This window comes from Gallinula chloropus (genome assembly GCF_964237585.1).
Source record: "Gallinula chloropus genome assembly, chromosome: 35".
Classification (NCBI taxonomy): domain Eukaryota; kingdom Metazoa; phylum Chordata; class Aves; order Gruiformes; family Rallidae; genus Gallinula; species Gallinula chloropus.
Window position 1 is genome coordinate 450979 of NC_140120.1, and position 22484 is coordinate 473462.

General features: G+C 51.2%; 3 protein-coding genes across 3 annotated transcripts; 2 read left to right on the top strand and 1 right to left on the bottom strand.

Annotated features, from left to right (window-relative positions):
- Window positions 1–3360: 3360 nt before the first annotated feature.
- LOC311203031 (olfactory receptor 14A16-like) lies at window positions 3361–4284 on the top strand (the record flags this gene model as incomplete). Its single annotated transcript, XM_084277669.1, has 1 exon — window positions 3361–4284. One exon carries the CDS (start codon window positions 3361–3363, stop codon window positions 4282–4284), a length of 924 nt encoding a protein of 307 aa, XP_084133795.1.
- An 8420-nt stretch (window positions 4285–12704) lies between these two features.
- LOC311203029 (olfactory receptor 14A16-like) lies at window positions 12705–13628 on the top strand (the record flags this gene model as incomplete). Its single annotated transcript, XM_084277667.1, has 1 exon — window positions 12705–13628. One exon carries the CDS (start codon window positions 12705–12707, stop codon window positions 13626–13628), a length of 924 nt encoding a protein of 307 aa, XP_084133793.1.
- Window positions 13629–20570: 6942 nt separating this feature from the next.
- On the bottom strand, window positions 20571–21494 carry LOC311203084 (olfactory receptor 14A16-like; the record flags this gene model as incomplete). Its single annotated transcript, XM_084277719.1, has 1 exon — window positions 20571–21494. The coding sequence occupies one exon, from the start codon at window positions 21492–21494 to the stop codon at window positions 20571–20573; it is 924 nt and encodes a 307-aa protein (XP_084133845.1).
- Window positions 21495–22484: the final 990 nt, after the last annotated feature.

A 22484-nucleotide genomic window follows, 5' to 3' on the forward strand; every position in this document is an offset into this window, starting at 1 on the left:
TCTTCTTCTGGATAGAGGTGACTGACAGGCGTGCTGGTTGGCTGTCTGGATCAGCTCTGGGGTTGGCCTCTGAGGTTTGAGCACCCCTGGTGCTTGTTGGGGAGACTGGAGGAGCTGCACTCTCTGAGGCACGGGTAGCTCCAGTGCCTGTTGGAAGGGCTCTTTCTGGCTCAGCTGTGGTGTTGGTTTCTGAGGCCTGGGCAGCCACAGTGCCTCTGGATCTGGTTTTCTTGTCTAGGTATTTTTTCATGCCCTCCCACACCCCATGCCACCCCTGACCCTTCAGCCCAGGGAAGACCTCTTGGCAATATTCTTGGCACAGTTGTTGGTAACACGTAGGTCCAGACAGACATTCAGGAGAGAGAGCAAGACACATATGCTGGTCTGAACATCCCAGGGATAGTCAACGTTCTCAACAGATGCTGTAAAAATCCTAAAGGGAAAAGGGGAGGAGAAAGCACCCCTCACCTCATCCTCCACCGTTATCACAAACCTTCAGGCCCCATATTGGGCACCAAAAAGGTCTGTGGTGGTTCAGCTCCAACCAGTGGCTGAGCAGCACATGCCGCTAACTCACTCCCACAGGAGAAACAGACAGAGCCTCCATGGGCTGGCCTAAGGACAGTTTACTGACCAAATCACCATGAAAGGAGAACAGCCCACAGTGAATTTCACTTCTACCCAGTTATGACCCAGTAGCTGCACAACATGATGACCAATCTGATGACTCGGCTGCACTTGTACTACCCTGGAGGCACCAGGAGTGCCCCTCCCCAACAAGCCCCTTTTCTGGGGGAGTGATGTCAAGTGGTGTGGCAAACAGCCTGGGCTAACTCAGCTCACCTGTGCTGCCTGCCTGGGGAGGCTAACTCTTCCCTGGCAAGATCCAGGACAGTAGGGATGGGATTGGGATGGGGATGGGATTGGGATGATGTAGTCAAGGCACCCATCAATCAGGTGGTGTGTCAGTTTGCCAGGGTTGTTTGCCTGTGCAGCTGTAAAGTCACAGGCTGTAGGAGGTGATAACTGCCCTACGACCTGGTCAAATCTTTCCACAAACTCTGCCAGCCAGGGACTGGCTGCTGAGGGAGGAGGAAATGTTGGAGAGACTGTAACAATGATCATTAAACTGTTGCCCAGAGGAGCAGCCAGGAAGATGCCCAGGAAGAGGCAGAAGTGCAGGAGCTGCAGCTCCCATGGGTTCTGTAAAGGCCAGGAGGAGGAACTGGTTGATGGAACTGCTGTTGGAGATGTGGTGCCTCTGGGTATGGATGGTCCTAACTGTGACCATCTGGTGTCTTTTCATTTGGCCAAAGGAATTCCCCACCTGGCTCAAAAATGCTCCTCATCCCAGGCAGCATTGCTCTATTGGACCTTGAACCCACTCATGTCTCTTGGACCACCTTTGGCCCTTCAGCTGACAACAGGGGTTGGTGTCTGAGCAACTCTCTCCTGGCCTCCACCATCAGTAATTCCCATGGGCACTGGGACCAGCAGCTCCCATGCAGCCATGCTCCTTAACCTCTGCAGGGGGACAGAGACCCCTGCCTGTCCCTGCCTGGGGGTCCTGTCTCATGCAGAGACAAGGAAAGGTGATTGTCCTGCCCAGCTCTGGTTGGATCAGGAGAAAGGACTCTGCTGGACACAAGGATTTCTCCCCAGCCAAGGGAGGGAAAGTCAGTGAGAACTTCAGTTACTTTCCAAGAAGGTTCCCTGGAGCTCTAGGGAGGAGCCCAGAGGGGATGGAGAGTATGATGTCTTCACCTGCTCCTCTGCTGTGAGCTGGGCTGGGCTCCTGGGATGGGCAGTGGGAGCTCAGAAATATTGCAGTGCTGCAGAGAGACAGCTCTGGCCAGGAGCAGCTCCTCTGCCAAGCACACAGGGCTGGGGACACTGCCTGGAGGCACCGAGGGGAGACCTGTGAGGCTGAGAGAGCTGATGGATGCTGAGAGCTCACTGGAGGAGAAATCTCTCCCTGGTATGTCTGTGGGTGCAGGGCAATGCAGGTTCTGTTCCTGGAGGGATCTCCTAAAGCTGGGACATGGGGCAGTGTGTGGGCTCTGTCAGGAGGACAGGTTCTCCTTAGGACCAGAAGGTGCTGCCTGGAAGGGATGTCCTTCTGCCCCATCAGAGGGACAGGGCAGGACAGCTGTCTTCTCCTGGGCATGGCTGAGGGGTGCCCAGGTCTATCATTGTGAGCAGGGTCCTTGTGACCCAGGGGCTGTGTGCTGGGGCAGGGACTCTGTTGCTGCCAGGGGTCAGAACTCAGCCTGGCTTGTGGGCTTTCCACCGTGATAGAGACAGCAGCTGTGGGTTGAAGGAGTGACCCAGGGAAGGGCAGCACAGGTTCCCTCTTTTGTAAGAAAATGCTGCCTGGGTCAGCTTTACTTCCAGCTCCACCTGATTCTTGAGACATTCCAAAGGGGCTTTGAAAAACAACATCAAGGAAGCATTTTCCTGCAAGGCAGTGTCTGCTTTGACTGTTCCTCTCCTGTGGGCTGTGCTGTGGTTGATGAGAACTTACTTCTCCCCAAAGAATATGCAATGAAAACTCAATTCTTATTAAGACTTTGGAGCTTTGCCTGAGCCCTGCACACACAGAGGTTCCCAGGGCAGAGCCCTGATGCCAGGAGGGGTCTGCAGAGCAGAGCTGAGCACAGGGCAGGTTGGATGAGGTCTGTGAGCACAGAGCAGGAGGTGAGATGGGCAAAGAGAAGCAGCTGCAGGGACAGCTGCAGTTAGCAGAGACATTGGCAAGGAGGAAGTGTGAGCTGCTCCCAGCAATGCCCTGGCAGTGGGGATTTGGTACCTCCCAGACATCACCCACCGTGCTGACACTTTCCCACAGCAACCCCCTGGTCTCTGCCACCCAGCACAGACTCTGCACCCAGACTTCCACATTTTCTGTCTGAGAAACCTGCGAGTACCTGTCTGTCTGTCCCTGTCCTTGCAGCCCTGGCTGGACTGTTTCTCACTGTTTCCCTTCCTGTCCTTGCGGCCTTTGTCCCACCATTACCAAAGCTCTGCTCTGTCCTCGGGTGAAACTGGAGTGACAGTGCTGAAAAGCTCATTCCTATCCACAGGGGATTTAGTCTGAGATCACACCATCCTTACTGACTGCTGCCAGGCAGGACTGAGTTCTCGAGAGCCCACAGCTGACCCTCCTCCCAGCAGTGGCACGCTCAAGCCAGAACAAAGCAGAGATCCCAAAATGGTCCTGACAAAAGTCTTCCTGAATCCAGGGAGTCAATCTGAAGGCATTTACTAAGAATTAGAAGACGTTTTCCTAAAAGAAGAGTTCCATCACCTCTCACTGTGTCTTTTCCTCCTTTCATAGGTCTCCACACTTGACAGCAGCAGATGTCCAACAGCAGCTCCATCAGCCAGTTCCTCCTCCTGCCCTTTGCAGACACACGGGAGCTGCAGCTCCTGCACTTCTGCCTCTTCCTGGGCATCTACCTGGCTGCTCTCCTGGGCAATGGCCTCATCATCATCACCATAGCCTGTGACCACCACCTCCACACCCCCATGTACTTCTTCCTCCTCAACCTCTCTGTTGCTGACCTTGGCTGCATCTCCACCACTGTTCCCAAATCCATGGCCAATTCCTTGTGGGACACCAGGGCCATTTCCTACACAGGATGTGTGGCTCAACTCTTTTCCTTTTTATTTTTGATCGTCACAGAGTTCTGTCTTCTCACTGTCATGGCCTATGACCGCTACGTTGCCATCTGCCACCCCCTGCACTACGGGACCCTCCTGGGCAGCAGAGCTTGTGTCCACATGGCAGCAGCTGCCTGGGCCAGTGGGTTTCTCTATTCTCTACTACACACAGCCAACACATTTTCACTGCCCCTCTGCCATGGCAATGCCCTTGACCAGTTCTTCTGTGAAATCCCCCAGATCCTCAAGCTCTCCTGCTCAGATGCCTACCTAAGGGAAACTGGTGTCCTTGTGGTTGGAGCCTGCTTATTTTTTGGGTGTTTTGTGTTCATTGTGGTATCCTATGTGCAGATCTTCAGGGCTGTGCTGAGGATCCCCTCGCAGCAGGGACGGCACAAAGCCTTTTCCACCTGCCTCCCTCACATGGCCGTGGTCTCCCTGTTTGTCAGCTCTGGCCTGTTTGCCTATGTGAAGCCTCCCTCCATCTCCTCCCTATTTCTTGACCTGGTATTGTCATTTCTTTACACAGTGATTCCACCAGCAGTGAACCCCCTCATCTACAGCATGAGGAACCAGGAGCTCAAGGATGCCCTGTGGAAATGGATGACAGGATGTTTCTAAGCAGCAACAAACTGCTGATCTCCTTCTGCATATCGCTGGTCATGGAACTCACATTAGGACCAGTCAGTATTTAGTGGGGATTTTTAGGTGCTGTGGGGCTTTTTCCTTCTGTTTTGTCTCTGATGTAATAACACCTTCATCCCATTCCTCATGCAGTATCTCTGGTCTTTTTTGACTCAGACATGGCAGCAGAAGAAACACTCCCCTTCCCCCGTACCTGCCTCACCACCAGTCTGCCTCTTTCATCTCCCTTGTCGTTCAGGTGTTTCCACCTCTCCTGATGGCACAGCCATGCCTAAGGGCATCATTTCAGCAGACTTGTGGGACGGATGAACTTCACTTTGATCACAGGATTCCACCTCCACTTGCTTTTGGACATTCAGATGCTGCTCAGCTCTCTGGTTCTTCCTTTGAGTTTCAGAGAGTTGGAAAATGTCCCATCTCTCAGAAGTCCAATGAACTGTTATGTCTGAAGGTCAGTGTGATGATAAGTGACCTTTCTATGTATCTGATTAAAACTGTTCTGGGAGAGAATCTCCTCTGAAAGCTGACCCCCTTCACACGCTGCTTGGCCGTAGCAGCAGCTGGGGAGAGAGATTTCATGGGTATTAAACTGGATCATGTTGAACTGCTGTTTGTTGTCAGAGAAATCTGTCTGTGCCTGTGAGCACAGATGATGCCAGGAAAAGTGTTGGGAGTCCCAGGAGGCCAGCAGGGGAACTGCTGGGCTTGGGGAAGAGCAAGGTTCTCCATGCAGGGTTGGATGTCAAGAAACTGCTTTTCCTGCCTGTCCAGATCTCTTTAGGTGACCTCAGGACCAGCCCCCATTGCAGCATGCTGCTCAACTTTCTTCCATGATCTGAGATATGACAGAAACATTTTTTCCTATGAAAAAACCCTCCATTGTGAAACTCCTTTGAAATTTTCATCGCTCAAATCAAACCTCTCCTCTATTAGTTGTACAAGGCTTATTGTTTTTTTTAAAGCAAATGACTTGAAGAGCCATGCTTGTAAGGGCTTTCTGGATGTTAATGAGCCCCATGGTGTGTTTTATTCTTAGTCCACAGACCTCAAGGTAGCAAGAGAAGAATGATGAAACCTCTCCAGATGTTTAGTCAGAAGTGATGCCCAAAGTACCTTGAAACATTTACAGGCCCCACCGACAGTCACTACTGACAAAGCCACCCCATGGGCTCCTTAGAGCAGACAACTGGAGGCCATGAGGACAAACTAAGGCAAAGCACAGGCAGCTCTGATGCTGAGGACACCCTGGCTTGGTCTGATGAAGCAGAAATGCCAAGTGCTGACCCCCAGCCCCTGGGCAGGGAGATCCTGACCCCCACCTGTGTCTCAAGACTCTTCCTTGGGATGTGGGGAGTGACACCAAGGGACAGACAGTGGTATGACACATGGTGTCCTCCCCTGGCATGGGTGTAAGGAGGCAATGATCCTCTATGACTGTGAGGACAATGTGGTGCCTCTGAGGCCTCTGTGGCAGGGATATCATCTCTAGTCAAGGAGCCAAAGACCTGGCTGGCACCCTTGTCCGTCTGCACCACAGCCCATCCCACACTGCCCCACGCCTGTGCTGTTTCCCTGTAGGCTGCAGGCACCCAACCCCCTTCCCCACCTTGATCTCACTCCATGATGTCTCTGCCTGTTCTGCTCTCTCTCAATCTTCACCTGCTGTTCCCACACATGGAAAGGCACCAGCTCATCCACACTTCCTCCCAGTGACTTTAAGCACCACAGCTCTGCCCTCAGAGTGATATTTCTTTATCCTCATGGCAACTCTGACCTTCAAAGCTGCAGTTTCACCTTGACTTCCTTTCTTACGTTCTTTCCCTGTAGCACAAAGAGGGCTTCCCTCAGCCTCCCCTTTCCCCAGGCTAAAGAAGCCCGGGTCTCTCAGCCTCTCCACACAAGACCCCTCACTGTATTTTGGCAGACTTTCTCTGCCCATGTGACAGTTCCTCCCCATTCCTCAGAACTGGGGAGCCCCACACTGAGACTGACTGCTCCAGCGGTGGCCTCACCCATGCAGAGTCCAGATGGACCAGAAGGGTGGCTACACTCCTCCCAGTGTAGCCCAATTTGCTCATGACCAGATTCCAGTTCAGCACCTCTGACTGATATGGCATCCCCTGGAATGACCAAATTCTTCCCCTTGTGGCTGGTTCTCTACCCATCATGTCAGAGCTGCCTTCATGTGTGGGTGTTGTGCTGGAACCTTTCACCAGGGTTTGGCCCCAGCCTAGAGTTGAGCACCACACTGCTGGTCTCTGTCTCTATGTGGTTGTGTATGTTGGGGGGGGGGGGGGGTGAGAAGATGTAGGAAGCTGGGGGGGAGGGAGAAGATGTAGGAAGCTGTGCAGACACAAAGGCCAGGGAAGAAGGAGGGGGGTGGAAAATGAGGTGGTCCAGGTGCCAGAGAGAGAGATTCCCCTGCAGCCTGTGGAGAAGACCCTGGTGAAGCAGACCTTCCCTCTGCAGCCCGTGGATAAGGACAGGACCAGAGAACATCTACGGCCTATGAGGAGACCGACCCATGCTGCAGCAGGTTTGCTGGGGGACTTGTGACTCTGTGGGGGACCATCCTGGAGCAGTCTGGGCCCGAAGGTCAGCACCCCATGGAAGGAGCCATGCTGAGGCAATTGGTGAGGAGATGACTCCCTGATAGAGAGGACTCACATTGGAGAAGTTCATGCAGGACTGTCTGCTGTGGGTGGGACCCCACGGTGCCTCAGGGAAAGGGGGTGTGGAATCCCCTCCCAAGCTAAGAAGGAAAACAACTCAGTAGGAACAGACTGAAACCCCCCCTCCCCATTCCCTGCATTTCCCTATGCTGTGATGGGGGGATGAAGGGAGTGAATTTATGATTAAAGTAAAGTCTGCTAAGAGGGGAGGGATGGGGGGATGTACAGGTGGTTTAAGATCTGGAGAAGGAAAGCAGCTTGTGAGGAAGTGACAAAACCCCCACTCCCCCATTCCCTGCCCTTCCCCCTGCCATGGTGGTGGGGAAGAAGGGAGAAAAATGGGGAATAAAATGAAGTCTGTTAAGAAGGGAAGGGTGGGGGGAAGGTGCTTTAAGAGCTGGCCTCACTTCTCATTACCTGGCTCTGGTGTCACTGGGGGTGTGGTGTAGTTTTAATAAATGAGTTTTCTTTCCTTTATTCCATGTTGAGTCTGTTTTGCCCATGATGCTGATTTCAGAGTGATCTCTCCCTGGCCTTATCTCGAATCCTAAACCTCCCAATACATATTTTGTCCCTTTTCCATCTGAAAAGGGGAGTGATAGAGCAGCTTTGGTGTGCGTTTGGCCTCTAGCCTGGGTCAAACCCCCTCAGCCTGAAACCTCCACAGGTAGGCCAGTAGCAGCCCCAGTAGCCTTGGGGCTCACAGCTTTCAAAGACAATGGGTTGGTCCGAACTGTGCCTGATGTCATTTTCCACCTCTACCAGCATCCAGCTTTGAAGCTAAACCTACAGCAATAAATATACCCCCCCAGAAAAAAAATAATTGAGGAATGAAAGATGTTCCTGCCCTGAAACCTCAGTAGGAAGCCCAGTAACAGCTCCAGTAACCTTGAGACTCAGGTCTTTCCTTACCAAGGTCATGGTCCCAACAGTGCCTGATGTCATTTTCAGACTCTACCAGCATCCCTCTTCAGAAATGCTAAACGTCCAGCAGTAGCTCACAAATAAAAGACTCTAAGGATGAATGATGTTCCTGGCCTGAAACCTGACTAGGTAGCCCTCTAGAAGCCCCAGTACCCTTGGGGATCAGGGCTTTCCTTTCCAAAAGAACGGTTGTAACAGTGCCTGACATCATTTTCTGGCTCTAACAGCATCCACCTTCAAAAATGCTAAACATCTAGCTATAGCTGCCAATCAAAAGGTGCAAGGGAATAAAGATATTCTTGGCCAGGAACCTCCCCAGGTAGCCCAAAAGACACCCCAGTAACGTTGGCGCTCAGGGCTTTTATAGACAGTAGAACAGTCAGAACAGTGCAAGACATCAGTTTTCAGCTCTACCAGCTTCTAGTTTTGAAACTTCTAAACGTCCAGCAAAAGCTCCCAAACAAAAGTTGCAAGGCCCCAGTAATTTTCCTGGCCTGAAACCTCCCAAGGTAGCCCACTAGCAGGCCCAGTAACCTTGGGGCTCAGGAATGTCATAGATCATGCAACCATCCTAACAGGGCCTGACGTTGTTTTCCGGCTCTACCAGTGATCACATTTGGAGGTGCAAAACATACAGCAATCCATCCAAAACAAAAGGTGTGACGGATGAAAGATGTTTGTGGTGTTAAACCTCTCCAGGTAGCACAGTAGCAGCCTCATTAACTTGGGGGTCAGGGCTTTCATAGCCATGGGAGTGGACAGATTTCTGCCTGACGACATGTTCTGGCTTTAACGGTGTCCACCTTGGAAACTGCTAAATATCCAGCAATATAACCCAAAAAAAAGGTGTGAGGGCAGAAAAATGTTCCTGGTCTGAAACCTCTCCAGGCAGCACACTGGCAGCCCCAGTAAGTTTGGATCTCAGGGCTTTCGTTTCCAAGGGTCAGTCCTAAAAGTACCTGACATCATTGTCGGACTCTACCAGTGTCCAACTTCAACCATGTTAAAGATCGAGTAATAGGACACAAACAAAAGTTGTAAAAGATGAAGGATGTTCCTGGCCTGAAACCTCCTGAGGGAGAGGACCAGAAGACCCAGTAACCTTGGGGCTCAGGAATGTCCCTGCCAAGGGAACAGTCCTAATAGTGTCTGATCTCATGTTTCCGGCACTACCAGCATCCACCTTTGAACATGCTGAATGTCCAGCAATACATTCCAAACAAGAGCTGCGAGGGATGAAAGATGTTCCTGGCGTAAAACCTCCACAGGGAGAGACAAGCAGCCCCAGTAAGCTTGAGGCTCAGGGCATTCCTTGCCACAGGAATAGTCCTAACAATGTCTGATGTCATTTTCGGGCTTTACCTTCATCAATCTTCAAACATGCTGAACGTCCAGCAGTTCTGACCCAGGTTCTTTAACACCTATTGCTGTCATTTTGCTAAAGGCACCACAATTTGGGGAGCCATCTGTAAGTACATGTGAAGCAGATCTATGAAGGCTGAATGATCCTGGCCTGAAACCTCCCCAGGTAGCCCGCAAGCAGCCCTGGTAACCTTGGGGTGAAGGGCATTCCCAGCAACGAGAATGGTCCTGTAAGACCAGACATCGTATTCTGGCTCTACCAGCATCCCCAGTCAAACATGCTGTGTCCAGCAACTGTTCCCAAACATAAGGTTTGAGAGCTGATATATATTTGGGAGCCTGAAACCTCCCCAGGTAACCCAAAAGCAGCCCCAGCAACTCTGGGGCTCAGAGCTTTCGTAGCTAAGGGAACAATCCTAAGATTGCCTGACTTCATTTTCAAGCTCTACAAGCGCCCACCTTTGAAACTGAAAAACATCCAGGAACAGCTCCCAAACAAGTTGGTGTCAGGGTTGAAAAACTTTTGTGACCTAACACCTCCCCAAGTAGTAGACCAGCAGTACAACCAATCTGGAGTTTCAGGCCATGCCTAGACAAGGCAACAGTCCTAACAGTGCCTGACATCATTTTCTGAGCTACCAGTAACAACCTTCAGAACTGCTAAACCTCCAGCAATAGGTCTCAAACAAAAGGAGCGAGGGCTTGAAGATATTCCCGGCCTGAACTCTCCCCAGGTGTCCCACTAGCAGCCCCTATATACCTTCAGGCTCAGGGCATTTCTTCAAAGGAAACAGTCCTAACTGAAACAGAGAGAATTTTCCAGATCAAATATGCTAACCGTCCACCAATAACAGCACAGTAAAAGGTGTGAGGGCTGAAAGATCTTCCTGGCATGAAACCTCTTCAGGTATCGGATGAGAAGCAACAGAACCTTGGGGCTCAGGGCATTCCATGCAAAGGGAGTGGTCCTAAAATTACCTGATGTCATTGTCAAGCTCTACCAGGGACAATTTTCACAACTAAGAAAAATGACCAGCTGTAGCTCCCCAAACAAAAGGTGCGAGGTCCAAAAGATGTTCCTGGCCTGAAACCTCCCCAGGTAGCCCACAAAACAACCAAACTAAGCAGGTACTAAATACAAGGAGACCAGTCTCCCTGGGGTAGGCATCTGAGCATGTGAGGCTGAGGATCTGGGGGACTCCAGAGGAGTCACCAGCATTGCCCTTGCAGAGGGGCAGGGAACATGTCTTGGCCGTGAGCAGCACAGCACTGAGAAACCCGCTGCAGCTCCCGTGTGTCTGCCAAGGGCAGGAGGAGGAAGTGGGGAATGAGGCTGCCCTTGGACATTCTCTGCCTCTTTGCAGGAAGCCCTGAGCAAGGAGAACAAGGCAGTGAGAACTTGGGGCACTCTTCCCTGAGCAAAACAATCTCATCGGAGACCCAAGGACTGCCTCTCCCTGTTCTATTAGACACTGGAAAGGTCCTTTTTGGGATGTCCATTTCCTGCTGGCTGAGGGTGCCACTGGCTGTATGGGGCTCTCCAGGTGTCAGTTTGTCCTTGCAGCAGAAGGTCTGTCTCTTTTGATCTATATGATCTTTTCTGGGTGGAGGTTTCCACTTCCCCCAACTGCAGAGCAGAGCTTAGTTAATTTGTTTTTCCTCAATTGGTTCCTGTGAAACACAGAGAAATGCCCAAATGCTCACCTAACTCCCTTCCTTTCACAGGGGGAAAGAGTCCACTCCCTGTCCCAGCTTTGGGGGTCCTGTCTCCTGGGGAGACAAGGAAAGATGGTTCTCCTGCTCAGCTCTGGTTTGAGCATGAGAAAAGACTCTGCTGGACAGAAGGATTTCTCCCCAGCTGAGGGAGGGAACGTCAGAGATGAGATCATAGAGTGATCCCCATGAGGCCTGAGACACCAGGAGGGAGCCTTGAAGAACTGGTCTTCTCCTGCTGAGATGGGCCAGGCTCCTGGGATGGAGGGAGCTCATGGCAACCCGGCAGCGCTGACAAGAAACAATTCTGCCCAGGAGCAGCTCCTCTGCCAAGCACACAGGGCTGGGGACACTGCCTGGAGGCACCGAGGGGAGACCTGTGAGGCTGAGAGAGCTGATGGATGCTGAGAGCTCACTGGACGAGAGAGGTAGAAGATATTGCTTTGAATTTTCTGCTCTTGTGGAGTCAGTGGGAAGTGGGAGCTGAGGTTTTATTGATAATTTGCAGCAGGCAGTGCAAACTCATTGGTCATTAGGACTTGTCAGAGCTTCTCCTGAGCCCTGCACACACAGAGGTTCCCAGGGCAGTGCCCTGATGCCAGGAGGGGTCTGCAGAGCAGAGCTGAGCTCAGGGCAGGTGGGATGAGGTCTGTGAGGACAGAGCAGGAGATGACATGGGCAAGAGGAGCAGCTGCAGGGATAGCTACAGGAAGCAGAGACATTGTCAGTGAGGGAGAAGGAGCTGCTCCCAGAAATGTCATGATAGTGGGGTTTTGGTAACTCCCTGATATCCCTGCAGTGCAGACCCTTTCCCACAGCGACTCCCTGGTTTCTGCCATCCAGCACAGACTCTGAACACAGAGTTCCAGGGTTTCAGGATGAGCCCTTTCCTTTGTAGCCAGAACTCTAGTGAAGAGGAACCCCTAAGTGCCTGTCTGTCTGTCCCTGCCCTTCCAGCCTTGGCTGGAGCATTTTTTGCATTTTCACCTTCTGTCCTTGCTGCCTTTCTCCCACCATTACCTGGGTCTCTGGACACAACCATTGATGGGGCTGGCACTGAGCTGACCCTCACTGCAGGGGTCCCATCTGTAGGACTGAGAACTTCCTGGGAGCTCCCTTTGGGCTGCAGGCTGCCTCCCACAATGAGGAGCCCCATGCAGGAGACATCTCGGCACAGAGGCCGTGGCAATGCCACTCATCACCTGTGTGTGGGCAGCTGCACTGAGCCCTGTGTGTCCCTGGCTGGGAGGAGGAGCTGAGATCCTCCTTGGATAGGATGAGACTGCAGGAGGGCTTTGGAGCTCTGCCCTGGGAGACTGGATTCTTCAGCTCTCTGTGGGGTCCAGTTTGTTCCACAGGGAACACCAGGGTGTGATCACAGAGTGTCCAGCATAGGGAGCTGAGAGCAGGGCTGATGGACAGAGCAGCTCTCCCCACTCTGCACTCAGGGGAAGGTTTCACTGGCACTGCAGCAGCAATGTCAGGGAGTTCTGACAGAAGAAACACTCCTCAGGTACAGTGAGGAGAAAACCAAAGCTCCAAAGCTCTGCTCTGCTGTCAGGTGAAATTGGAGTAACAGTGCTGAAAAGCTCATTCCTATCCAGAGGGGATTTAGTCTGAGATCCAGAGAGTCAATCTGAGGATATTCTGTAAGAGTGAAAGAGATGTTCCTCACTCTCAATGCATGTTCCTCCTCTGACAGGTCTCCACACTTGATGGCAGCAGATGTCCAACAGCAGCTCCATCAGCCAGTTCCTCCTCCTGCCCTTTGCAGACACACGGGAGCTGCAGCTCCTGCACTTCTGCCTCTTCCTGGGCATCTACCTGGCTGCTCTCCTGGGCAATGGGCTCATCATCATCACCATAGCCTGTGACCACCACCTCCACACCCCCATGTACTTCTTCCTCCTCAACCTCTCTCTCACTGACCTTGGCTGCATCTCCACCACAATCCCAAAGTCCGTGGCCAATTCCCTGTGGGACACCAGGGCCATTTTCTACACAGGATGTGTGGCTCAACTCTTTTTCTTTTTCTTCTTCCTCTCAGCAGAGTATTTTCTCCTCACTGTCATGGCCTATGACCGCTACGTTGCCATCTGCCACCCCCTGCACTACGGGACCCTCCTGGGCAGCAGAGCTTGTGTCCACATGGCAGCAGCTGCCTGGGCCAGTGGGTTTCTCTATTCTCTGCTGCACACAGCCAATACATTTTCACTGCCCCTGTGCCATGGCAATGCTGTTGACCAGTTCTTCTGTGAAATCCCCCAGATCCTCAAGCTCTCCTGCTCAGATGCCTACCTCAGGGAAACTGGAGTCCTTGTGGTCAGTGTCTGTTTAGGTTTTGTGTGTTTTGTGTTCATTGTGGTGTCCTATGTGCAGATCTTCAGGGCTGTGCTGAGGATCCCCTTGCAGCAGGGACGGCACAAAGCCTTTTCCACCTGCCTCCCTCACCTGGCCGTGGTCTCCTTGTTCCTCAGCACTGGCGTGATTGCCTACCTGAAGCCCCCCTCCAGCTCATCCCTACTTCTGGACCTGGTAGTGGCATTTCTTTACTCAGTAGTTCCACAAGTTCTGAACCCCCTCATCTACAGCATGAGGAACCAGGAGCTCAAGGATGCCATGTGGAAACTGATGACTGGATGTTTCTAAGCAGCAATAAACTGCTCATCTTCTGCATATCTCGTGCCGTGTAACTCACCCAACGCCCTTCCCCACCTTATTCTCACCCCTGGGTGTCCCTGCCTGTATAGTTGTCTCTCTGTCCTCACAGGTGTTCCCACAAACACAAAGCCACCAGCCCATCCACAATTCCTCCAAGTTACTTTTAGCACCACAGCAGTAGTCTCAGAATGACATTTCTTTATCCTCACGCCCACTCTGACCTTCAAAGCCGCAGTTTCACTGGACTTCCGTTCTTATTTTCTGCCCACATGGCACCAACAGGGCTGCCCTCTGCCTGAGCCCATGTTTTGCTCAGCTTGGATCCATGTGATCAGTGCTGAGCTTGTTTATTGAAACACACACACAGAGCTTATATAGGTTTCTATATCAGTTCCACGAGTTACATTACCCTGCTATTGGCTACATGCTCTGTTCACCCACCTTACAGGCGTCTCACTGTTGCTAACAATTGGTTGAGGCTGCACAGTCTCTTTGTTCCTTTTTAAGGCAGTTGGGAACGTTCCTGCAGTTTGTGATCCCGTGGGTTTTGTCCCAAGCTCGTGTTCCCACGGACATCTGCCCTCCTGTTGCTGCATCCTGACGTGTCTCTGCTGCCTGCCCCAGGCCTGATTATTTGGGGTCAGGAATAAATGTGGATGGGCCACAAAACCCATCCTTCTCACAATGCATTGCTACAATTCCCCCTTCTTGTTGACGGACCTGCAGAGCATGATCCATCCTGCAAGAGAAGCACCGTGACACACACAGCAAAGAGAACACTGAGGCAGAAATAACTGACAGAAACCTAAATCCTTATTGAACTAAACCTAAAAGCCATCCCATAAACAGAAAGCCATACCTTAGAACATGGCAAGCTAAAACTACTGATTGGCTGCACACACTGCTCACACCAAAGTGATTAATTAGTAATTATAATGAGTTCTGATAAGCGTATCTTATAGCTAAATGTTGTTAGTTTACCTTTGATGTCTAAAAGTTCTCTGCACACCTGCTGTGGTTTGGCCATCTGAGCATGGCTGGTTCCTGACATGTTCACTTACTCCCAAACACCTTCCTACAACTCCTTCTTGGGTTGAGGCAGTCTGTACCTCTGCCTTCAAGGCCGCTGTGTTGTGAAAATGTAATTACCAAATACCTCAGCATGAGTAATTTTCCTGGTTTTTGGGATTCAGGGATCTTGTCAGGGCCTCTGTGTTCTGTGAGGAGAGCCAGGCCGCTGGCACGCCTGCTGATCACCTTGCCAATTTTTCCCTTTTAGTCTCTGTGTTACAAAAACTGCTTTTTGAGGTCTCTGCAAGGGCCCTTTGCAGAGAGCTCAATGAACACGACAGTAAATGTAAGACAAGTACCACAATTACCAAACCCAATAATCCAAATCTGACCATTGACAACATCCATCCTGAAACTCCCCAGTCATGAAGCCAATTGTCCAATCCAAAGAATTTTCCCCTGTTGTTGCTGTTGTTGTTGTTTGGTTTTGATGTATCTTTTGTGTTGGATCTATTATTTTCTGAATGCTGAGTGGCCAGACAGATTCATGCAGCACGTATCGGGAGGCAGCAACAACAATCAGTTGCTGCAGTGGCCTCAGGCTGTGCAGAAACCACTATTTCCCTGATTTTCATTTACCACAAACACATGCATATTTCACAGACTGTTAGATGGTTCAAAATGTCCTGCAGCAAAACTCATAGTCCATGTGGCTGCAGTTGGAACACTTGACTTCAGTTACTGGGATCAGGATCTCCTCCTGGTTCATGCAAGCTGGAATTGTTCTGGATCCACAGCTTTATCCACTTGGCTCCCGTATCTGTAACCACACAGGCAGATCTCCTTCCCAAGGTACTACCTGTAACTTCATTTCTTACTAACACCCAACATTAACCTTCTTTTATTTTTTCTTTTTTTTCCTCTTTTTTTCTCTTTTTTCCTTTTTTTTTCTCTAGGTTTTTAAAATTATTTTTTATTTATTTCTCAGGTTCTTTTGGTTTGGTTTGGTTTGGTTTTTCTTATTCCCTTTCAAACCTTCTTTTAAACCTACTGCATGTTTCACCATTGGTGGTACCCAACTGTCCTGTGACAGACATAAAGAGTTCAAAACATACCGAGCTTTGTTTGATCATTCAGCTGGAGAGATGCCCCTTTCTCCCCTTTTTGTTCATGCAGCAAAACACTTGAGAGTTTGATTCATACGTTCCACCCTGGCCTGGCCTGCGGGCAAATGGGGTGTCCCTGTACCATAGGTAATGTCATAGGTAAAAGTTAATGTCCCATAATTGTAAAAGAAAAAGGTTGGTATTGTGTGTGATATCTATTCTGTGCTGTAGTTGTCGGGTTTGATTTCACAGGGTATTGAAGTGCTGCTATAGCAGAGCACATTTACTAGATTCCCCCCTTTGTGTAGTAGCTCACACTGCCAGAAAAAAAAAGGAACTATTTTTACTTTTTATTTTATTCTATTTTTTCCAAACTTCCAGTGAGCCTGTGCCACAAGGATTCACACCAGGGGCAAGGCCACTGGTGAACTGCTGACAGTCCGGGCACAACGACAATCCCTTTGGGCTCTGCAAACAAGTGGTGTTGTCATTTAAGTACCTAAGCAGATCAGTAAAATACTGTCTGCTTTTGAATTTTCTGTGGAGTAATCTCTATTCCCTTGCTTTTAAAATCATAGAATCACAGAATCATAGAATCATAGAATGGCATGGGTTGGAAGGGACCCCAAGGATCACAGAGCTCCAACCCCCCTGCCACAGGCAGGGACACCAACCTCCAGGCCTGGAGCTACACAGGGCTGCCCAGGTCCACATCTAACCTGGCCTTGAACACCTCCAGGGACAGGGAATCCACTACCTCTCTGGGCAGCCTGTTCCAGCACCTCACCACTCTTTCTGTACAGAACTTCCCCCCAAACTCTCCTCTCACCCTTCCCTCCTCCAGCTTCACTCCAGCGCCCTTGTCCTGCCAGTCTCTGCCCTTTAACAAGCTGATTCCCCTCCTGTTCCTCTGCTCCCTTCAGGTACTGGAAGGCTGCAGTGAGGTCCCCCCGCAGCCTTCTCTTCTCCAGGCTGAACCAGCCCAGCTCCCCCAGCCTCTCTTCATAGGGGAGGTGCTCCAGCCCTCTAATCATCCTTGTGGCTCCTCTGACCCCTCTCCAACAGTTCCACATCCTTCTTGTATTGGGGGCCCCAGATCTGGACACAGGACTCCAGCTGGGGCTTCACGAGGGCAGAGTAGAGAGGGACAATCCCCTCCCTGTCCCTGCTGGCCACTCCTCTGCTGATGGAGCCCAGGATACCATTGGCCCTACGAGTTGCAAGAGCCACTGCTGGCTCATGTCAGGCTTCTCATCCACCACAATCCCCAAGTCCTTCTCAGCAGGGCTACTCTCAAGAAGCTCTTCTCCCAGTCTGTATCTGTGTCTGGGATTCTTCCGTCCCAAGTGCAACACCTGACCCTTGGCAGTGTTGAACCTCATTAGGTTCACCCAGTCCCACCTTTCCAGCCTGTCAAGATCCCTCTGGATGGCTTCCTTTCCTTCTGGGGTGTCGACCACACCACTCAGCTTGGTGTCATCAGCAAACTTGCTGAGGGTGCGCTCAATTCCATCATCAGTGTCACTGATAAAGATGTTAAAGAGCACCGGTCCCAAGACAGACCCCTGGGGGACACCGCTGGTCACCGGCCTCCACCTGGACACAGACCCATTGACCACCACCCTTTGGCTACGGTCTGTTAACCAGTTTCTTATCCACTGGATGGTCCACCCATCAAACCCACATCTCTCCAATTTAGAGATAAGGATGTGGTGGGGGACTGTGTCAGAGGCCTTGCACAAGTCCAAGTAGATGACATTGGTCGCCTTCCCTTTATCTCCCGATGCTGTCACTCCATCAGAGAAAGTCACCAGATTGGTGAGGCACGACCTTCCCTTGGTGAAGCCGTGCTGGCTGTCCTGGATCACATGCTCTTCCCTCATGTGCTCCAACATGTCGTCCAGGAGGATCTGTTCCGTGATCTTCCCAGGCACAGAGGTGAGGCTCACCGGCCTGGAATTCCCTGGGTCTGCCTTGCACACTTTTTTATAAATGGGAGTGACATGACCCTTTCTCCAGTCCCCAGGGACCTCTCCTGACAGCCATGACTTTTCAAATATGATGGAGAGCGGCTCAGCAACCACATCAGCAGCTCCTTCAGGCCCCTGGGATGCCTGTCATCCGGCCCCAGAGACTTGTCGACATTCAGTCTCATGAGGCGGTCTCAGACTTGCTCTGCTCTTACAGTGGGGGGGGATTTACTCCCCCATTTCCCACCTTGAGTTTTAGGGATGCAAGGTTCTGGGATTTGAGAATGATGAGAATCCTGGCTGCCAGAGAAGACCAAGGCAAAGAACCCATTCAGTCCCTCAGCCTTCTCCTCATCAGTCGCAGCCAATTCTCCTTTCTCACTTACCAAGGGGGGTACGTTCTCTTTGGCCTGTCTCTTCTGGCCAATGGACCTGTCAAATCCCTTCTTGTTGTTTTGAACATCCCTTGCCAAGTTCAGTTCCATCTGCACCTTGGCTTTCCTGATCCCATCTCTGCAAGTCCCAACAGCATCCCTGGATTCTTTCCAGGCTACACACCCTTGCTTCCAGAACTTGTATTTGCCTTTCTTTTCCCCCAGTTTGGCCAGCAGGTCCTTGCCCAGCCATGCTGGTCTCCTGCCCCTCCTGCCCACTTTCTTATTGAGAGGGACAGAGAGCCCTTGAGCTCTCAGAAAGGCATCCTGAAAGAGCAGCCAGCTGTCCTCAACATTTCTGTTTCTAAGGACCACCTCCCAGGAGATCTTGGCCAACAAGTCCTTAAACAGCCTCAAGTTTGCTCTCCTAAAGTTCAGGGTCCTGATGCCATGAGAAAAATAAATGGGAAAAGAACAAAAAACTAAAAAACATACTAAATGCACACTGGTCATAATGTGAAGCACATGGCTACCCATATGCAGAACAAGATGAGCAGCTGATTGCTGCTTAGAAACATCCAGGCATCAGTTTCCAAACATCATGCTGTAGCTACTGGTTCCTCATGCTGTAGATGAGGGGGTTCTCTGCTGGTGGAAACACTGAGCAAAGAAATGACACTACTACATCTACAAATATGAAGGAGATGGAGGGGGGCTTCAGGTAGGCAAACATGGCAGTGCTGACAAACAGAGAGACCACGGCCAGGTGAGGGAGACAGGTGGAAAAGGCTTTGTGCCGTCCCTGCTGCGAGGGGATCCTCAGCACAGCCCTGAAGATCTGCACATAGGACACCACAATGAACACAAAACACCCAAAACCCATTGGCATTGCCATGGCAGAGGGGCAGTGAAAATGTATTGGCCATTTGCAGCAAAGAATTGAGAAAAATCTCAGTGCTGAGGTGTCTTCAGCCTGGAGCTCCTCTCTGGGGCACAAGGGTCCCTAGGAGAGTGGTGCCATTGTGGGAGGCAGCCTGCAGCCCAGCAGGAGCCCCCTGGGAAGTCCTCAGTCCTACAGATGAGGGTACTGAAGTAAAGGGTTAGCTCAGTGCCAGCACCACCAACTGATGTGGTCAGAGCCACAGGTAAGGGTGGGACTAAGGCAGCAGGGAGAGGAGGGAAACCAGGAAGAAATGCTCCAGCCAAGGCTGGAGGAGAGGGACAGACAGACAGGCACTCAGGGGTTTCTCCTTACAGGGGGTTGGGCTGCAAAGAAGACTCAGCCTGAAACCCTGGAGCTCTGGGTACAGAGTTTTGCTGGGTGGCAGAAACCAGGGGCTTGCTGTGGGAAAGTGTCTGCACTGTGGGGGATGCCTTGAGCTGTCCCTGCAGCTGCTTCTCTTTGCTCACAGACCTCATCCAACCTGCTCTGCGCTCAGCTCTGCTCTGCAGACCCCTCCTGTCATCAGGGCTCTGCCCTGGGAAACCTCTGTGTGTGCAGGGCTCAGGCACAGCTCCAACATCTGAATGATGGAAAGCCCACACACTTTCTCATCTCCCAGCTTTATGAGATCCCTCCAGGAACCACATCTTGACTACTGTGTCCAGTTTAGGGACCCTCATACAAAAAGGAGGTTTAGATGCTGGATTATGTCCAGAAAAGGACAAAGAATCTGAAGAAGGTTTTGGAGCACAAGTCCTGTGAGGAGTGGCTGAGGGAAGTGGGGCTTTTTAGTCTATGAAATGGAGGCTGAGACCTTAATCACTCTCTACAACTACCTTCAAGGGGAGTCTAGAGAGGTGGGGTTGGGTCTCATATCTCAGGTTACAAGTTATAGGATGAGAGGATTTGAAATTGCACCAGGGGAGGGTTAGGTCAGATATCAGGAAGAATTTCTTTACTGAAAGTGTAGCCAAGTATTGGAAAAGGCTGAGAAGGGAAGTGGTGGAGTCACCATCCCTGGAGGGATTTAAAAGGTGTGTAGATGTTGTGCTTGAGGACATGGTCTCAAATCAGAGCCCCATACAACTGGGCGGGGTTAGGTGTAGTTGGACTCAAAGATCGTAAAGGTCCCCTCCAACCTAATAGATTCTGTGATACATTTGCAGGAAATTCACGTTCTGTCATGGTGGGAAAGCACTGCCAATTCAGAGAAGCTCTCAAGTGATTCAGCTGGTGAAAATGTGCTTGTAAAATTATTGTAAATGCCAGGAGAAAATAAAAGAAAACTTTATGTACCTTTCAGGCAGGTATGATGGAAAGAGAGCAGAGCTGGTCATTACAAAGTGTCTGGGTCACATGAGACCTGGAGAAACTTAATTAGGAATAAGATAAACATGTCCCATGTTAATAGAGCTTTGACAAACAAGAAAGAAAAAAAAATCCCAACAAGTATTAAACATGGGCTGGTCCTAAATTGAGTTCCATGGCCAGTGATAGGCAGAAGAAGATGAGCAGTTTATTGCTGCTTAGAAATATCCAGTAATCGGTTTCCACATGGCATCCTTCAGCTCCTGGTTCCTCATGCTGTAGATGAGGGGGTTCACTGCTGGTGGAACCACCGAGTAAAGAAATGCCACTACCAGGTCCAAAAAATGGGAAGAAATGGATGGGGACTTCATGTAGGCGAACGTGGCAGTGCTGAGGAACAAGGAGACCACAGCCAGGTGAGGGAGGCAGGTGGAAAAGGCTTTGTGCCGTCCCTGCTCAGAGGGGATCCTCAGCACAGCCCTGAAGATCTGCACATAGGACACCACAATGAACACAAAACAGCCAAAAAATAAGCAGACACTGACCACAATGAGTCCAATTTCCCTGAGGTAGGCATCTGAGCAGGAGAGCTTGAGGATCTGGGGGATTTCACAGAAGAACTGGTCAAGGGCATTGCCATGGCAGAGGGGCAGTGAAAATGTATTGGCTGTGTGCAGTAGAGAATAGAGAAACCCACTGGCCCAGGCAGCTGCTGCCATGTGGACACAAGCTCTGCTGCCCAGGAGGGTCCCGTAGTGCAGGGGGTGGCAGATGGCAATGTAGCGGTCATAGGCCATGACAGTCAGAAGACAGAACTCTACTGTGATCAAAAATAAAAAGAAAAAGAGTTGAGCCAGACATCCTGTGTAGGAAATGGCCCTGGTGTCCCACAAGGAATTGGCCAGGGATTTGGGAACAGTGGTGGAGATGAAGCCAAGGTCAGTAACAGAGAGGTTGATGAGGAAGAAGTACATGGGGGTGTGGAGGTGGTGGTCACAGGCTATGGTGATGATGATGAGGCCATTGCCCAGGAGAGCAGCCAGGTAGATGCCCAGGAAGAGCCAGAAGTGCAGGAGCTGCAGCTCCCGAGTGTCTGCAAAGGGCAGGAGGAGGAACTGGCTGATGGAGCTGCTGTTGGACATCTGCTGCTGTCAGGTGTGGAGACCTGTCCAAGGAGGAAAAGGCAGTAAGAAGTTAGGGAATGCTTCTTTGAGGGAAACCCCTTCTACTTCTCATGGAATGCCCTCATCATATCAGCACTGCGGGGCTGCCAGGGAGGTATCAAATTCCCACTGCCAGGGCATTGCTGGGAGCAGCTCCTTCTCCCAACCTGACAATGTCTCTGCTGCCTGCAGCTGTCCCTGCAGCTGCTTCTCTTTGCCCATGTCACGTTCTGCTCTGTGCTCACAGAGCTCATCCAACCTGCCCTGCGCTCAGCTCTGCTCTGCAGACCCCTCCTGGCATCAAGGCTCTGCCCTGGGAACCTCTGTGTGTGCAGAGCTCAGGAAATCCTCTGATGTGGACATTCTTGAGGGGAGAAATAAGTTCTCATCTCCCACAGTCAGCACAGCCCACAGGAGAGGAAAAGTCAAAGCAAAGACTCTGCCTGGAAGGAAAATGCTTCCTTGATGTTGTTCTTCAAAGTCCCTTTGGAATGTCTCAAGGATCAGCTGGAGCTGGGAGCAAAGCTGACCCAGGCAGCACTATCTTACTGCAGAAGGAACTTATGCTGCTCTTCCCTGGGTAACTCCTTCAATCCACAGGTCCTTCTCTATCCCTGTGGAAAGTCCACAAGCCAGGCTGAGGGCTGACCCTGGCAGCAGCAGATTCCCTGCCCCAGCACACAGCCTCTAGGGCACAGCGACCCTGCTCACAAGGACAGCCCTGGGCACCCCTGGGTGCACACACTGCTTCACACCTCTGCAGCCATGCCCAGGAGAAGACAGCTGTCCTGCCCTGTCCCTCTGATGGGGCAGGATGGCATCCCTTCCAGGCAGCACCTTCTGGTCCTAGAGAGAACCTGTCCTCCTGACAGACCCCACACACTGCCCCATGTCCCAGCTTTAGGAGATCCCTCCAGGAACAGAACCTGCATTGCCCTGCACCCACAGACATACCAGGGAGAGCCTGTG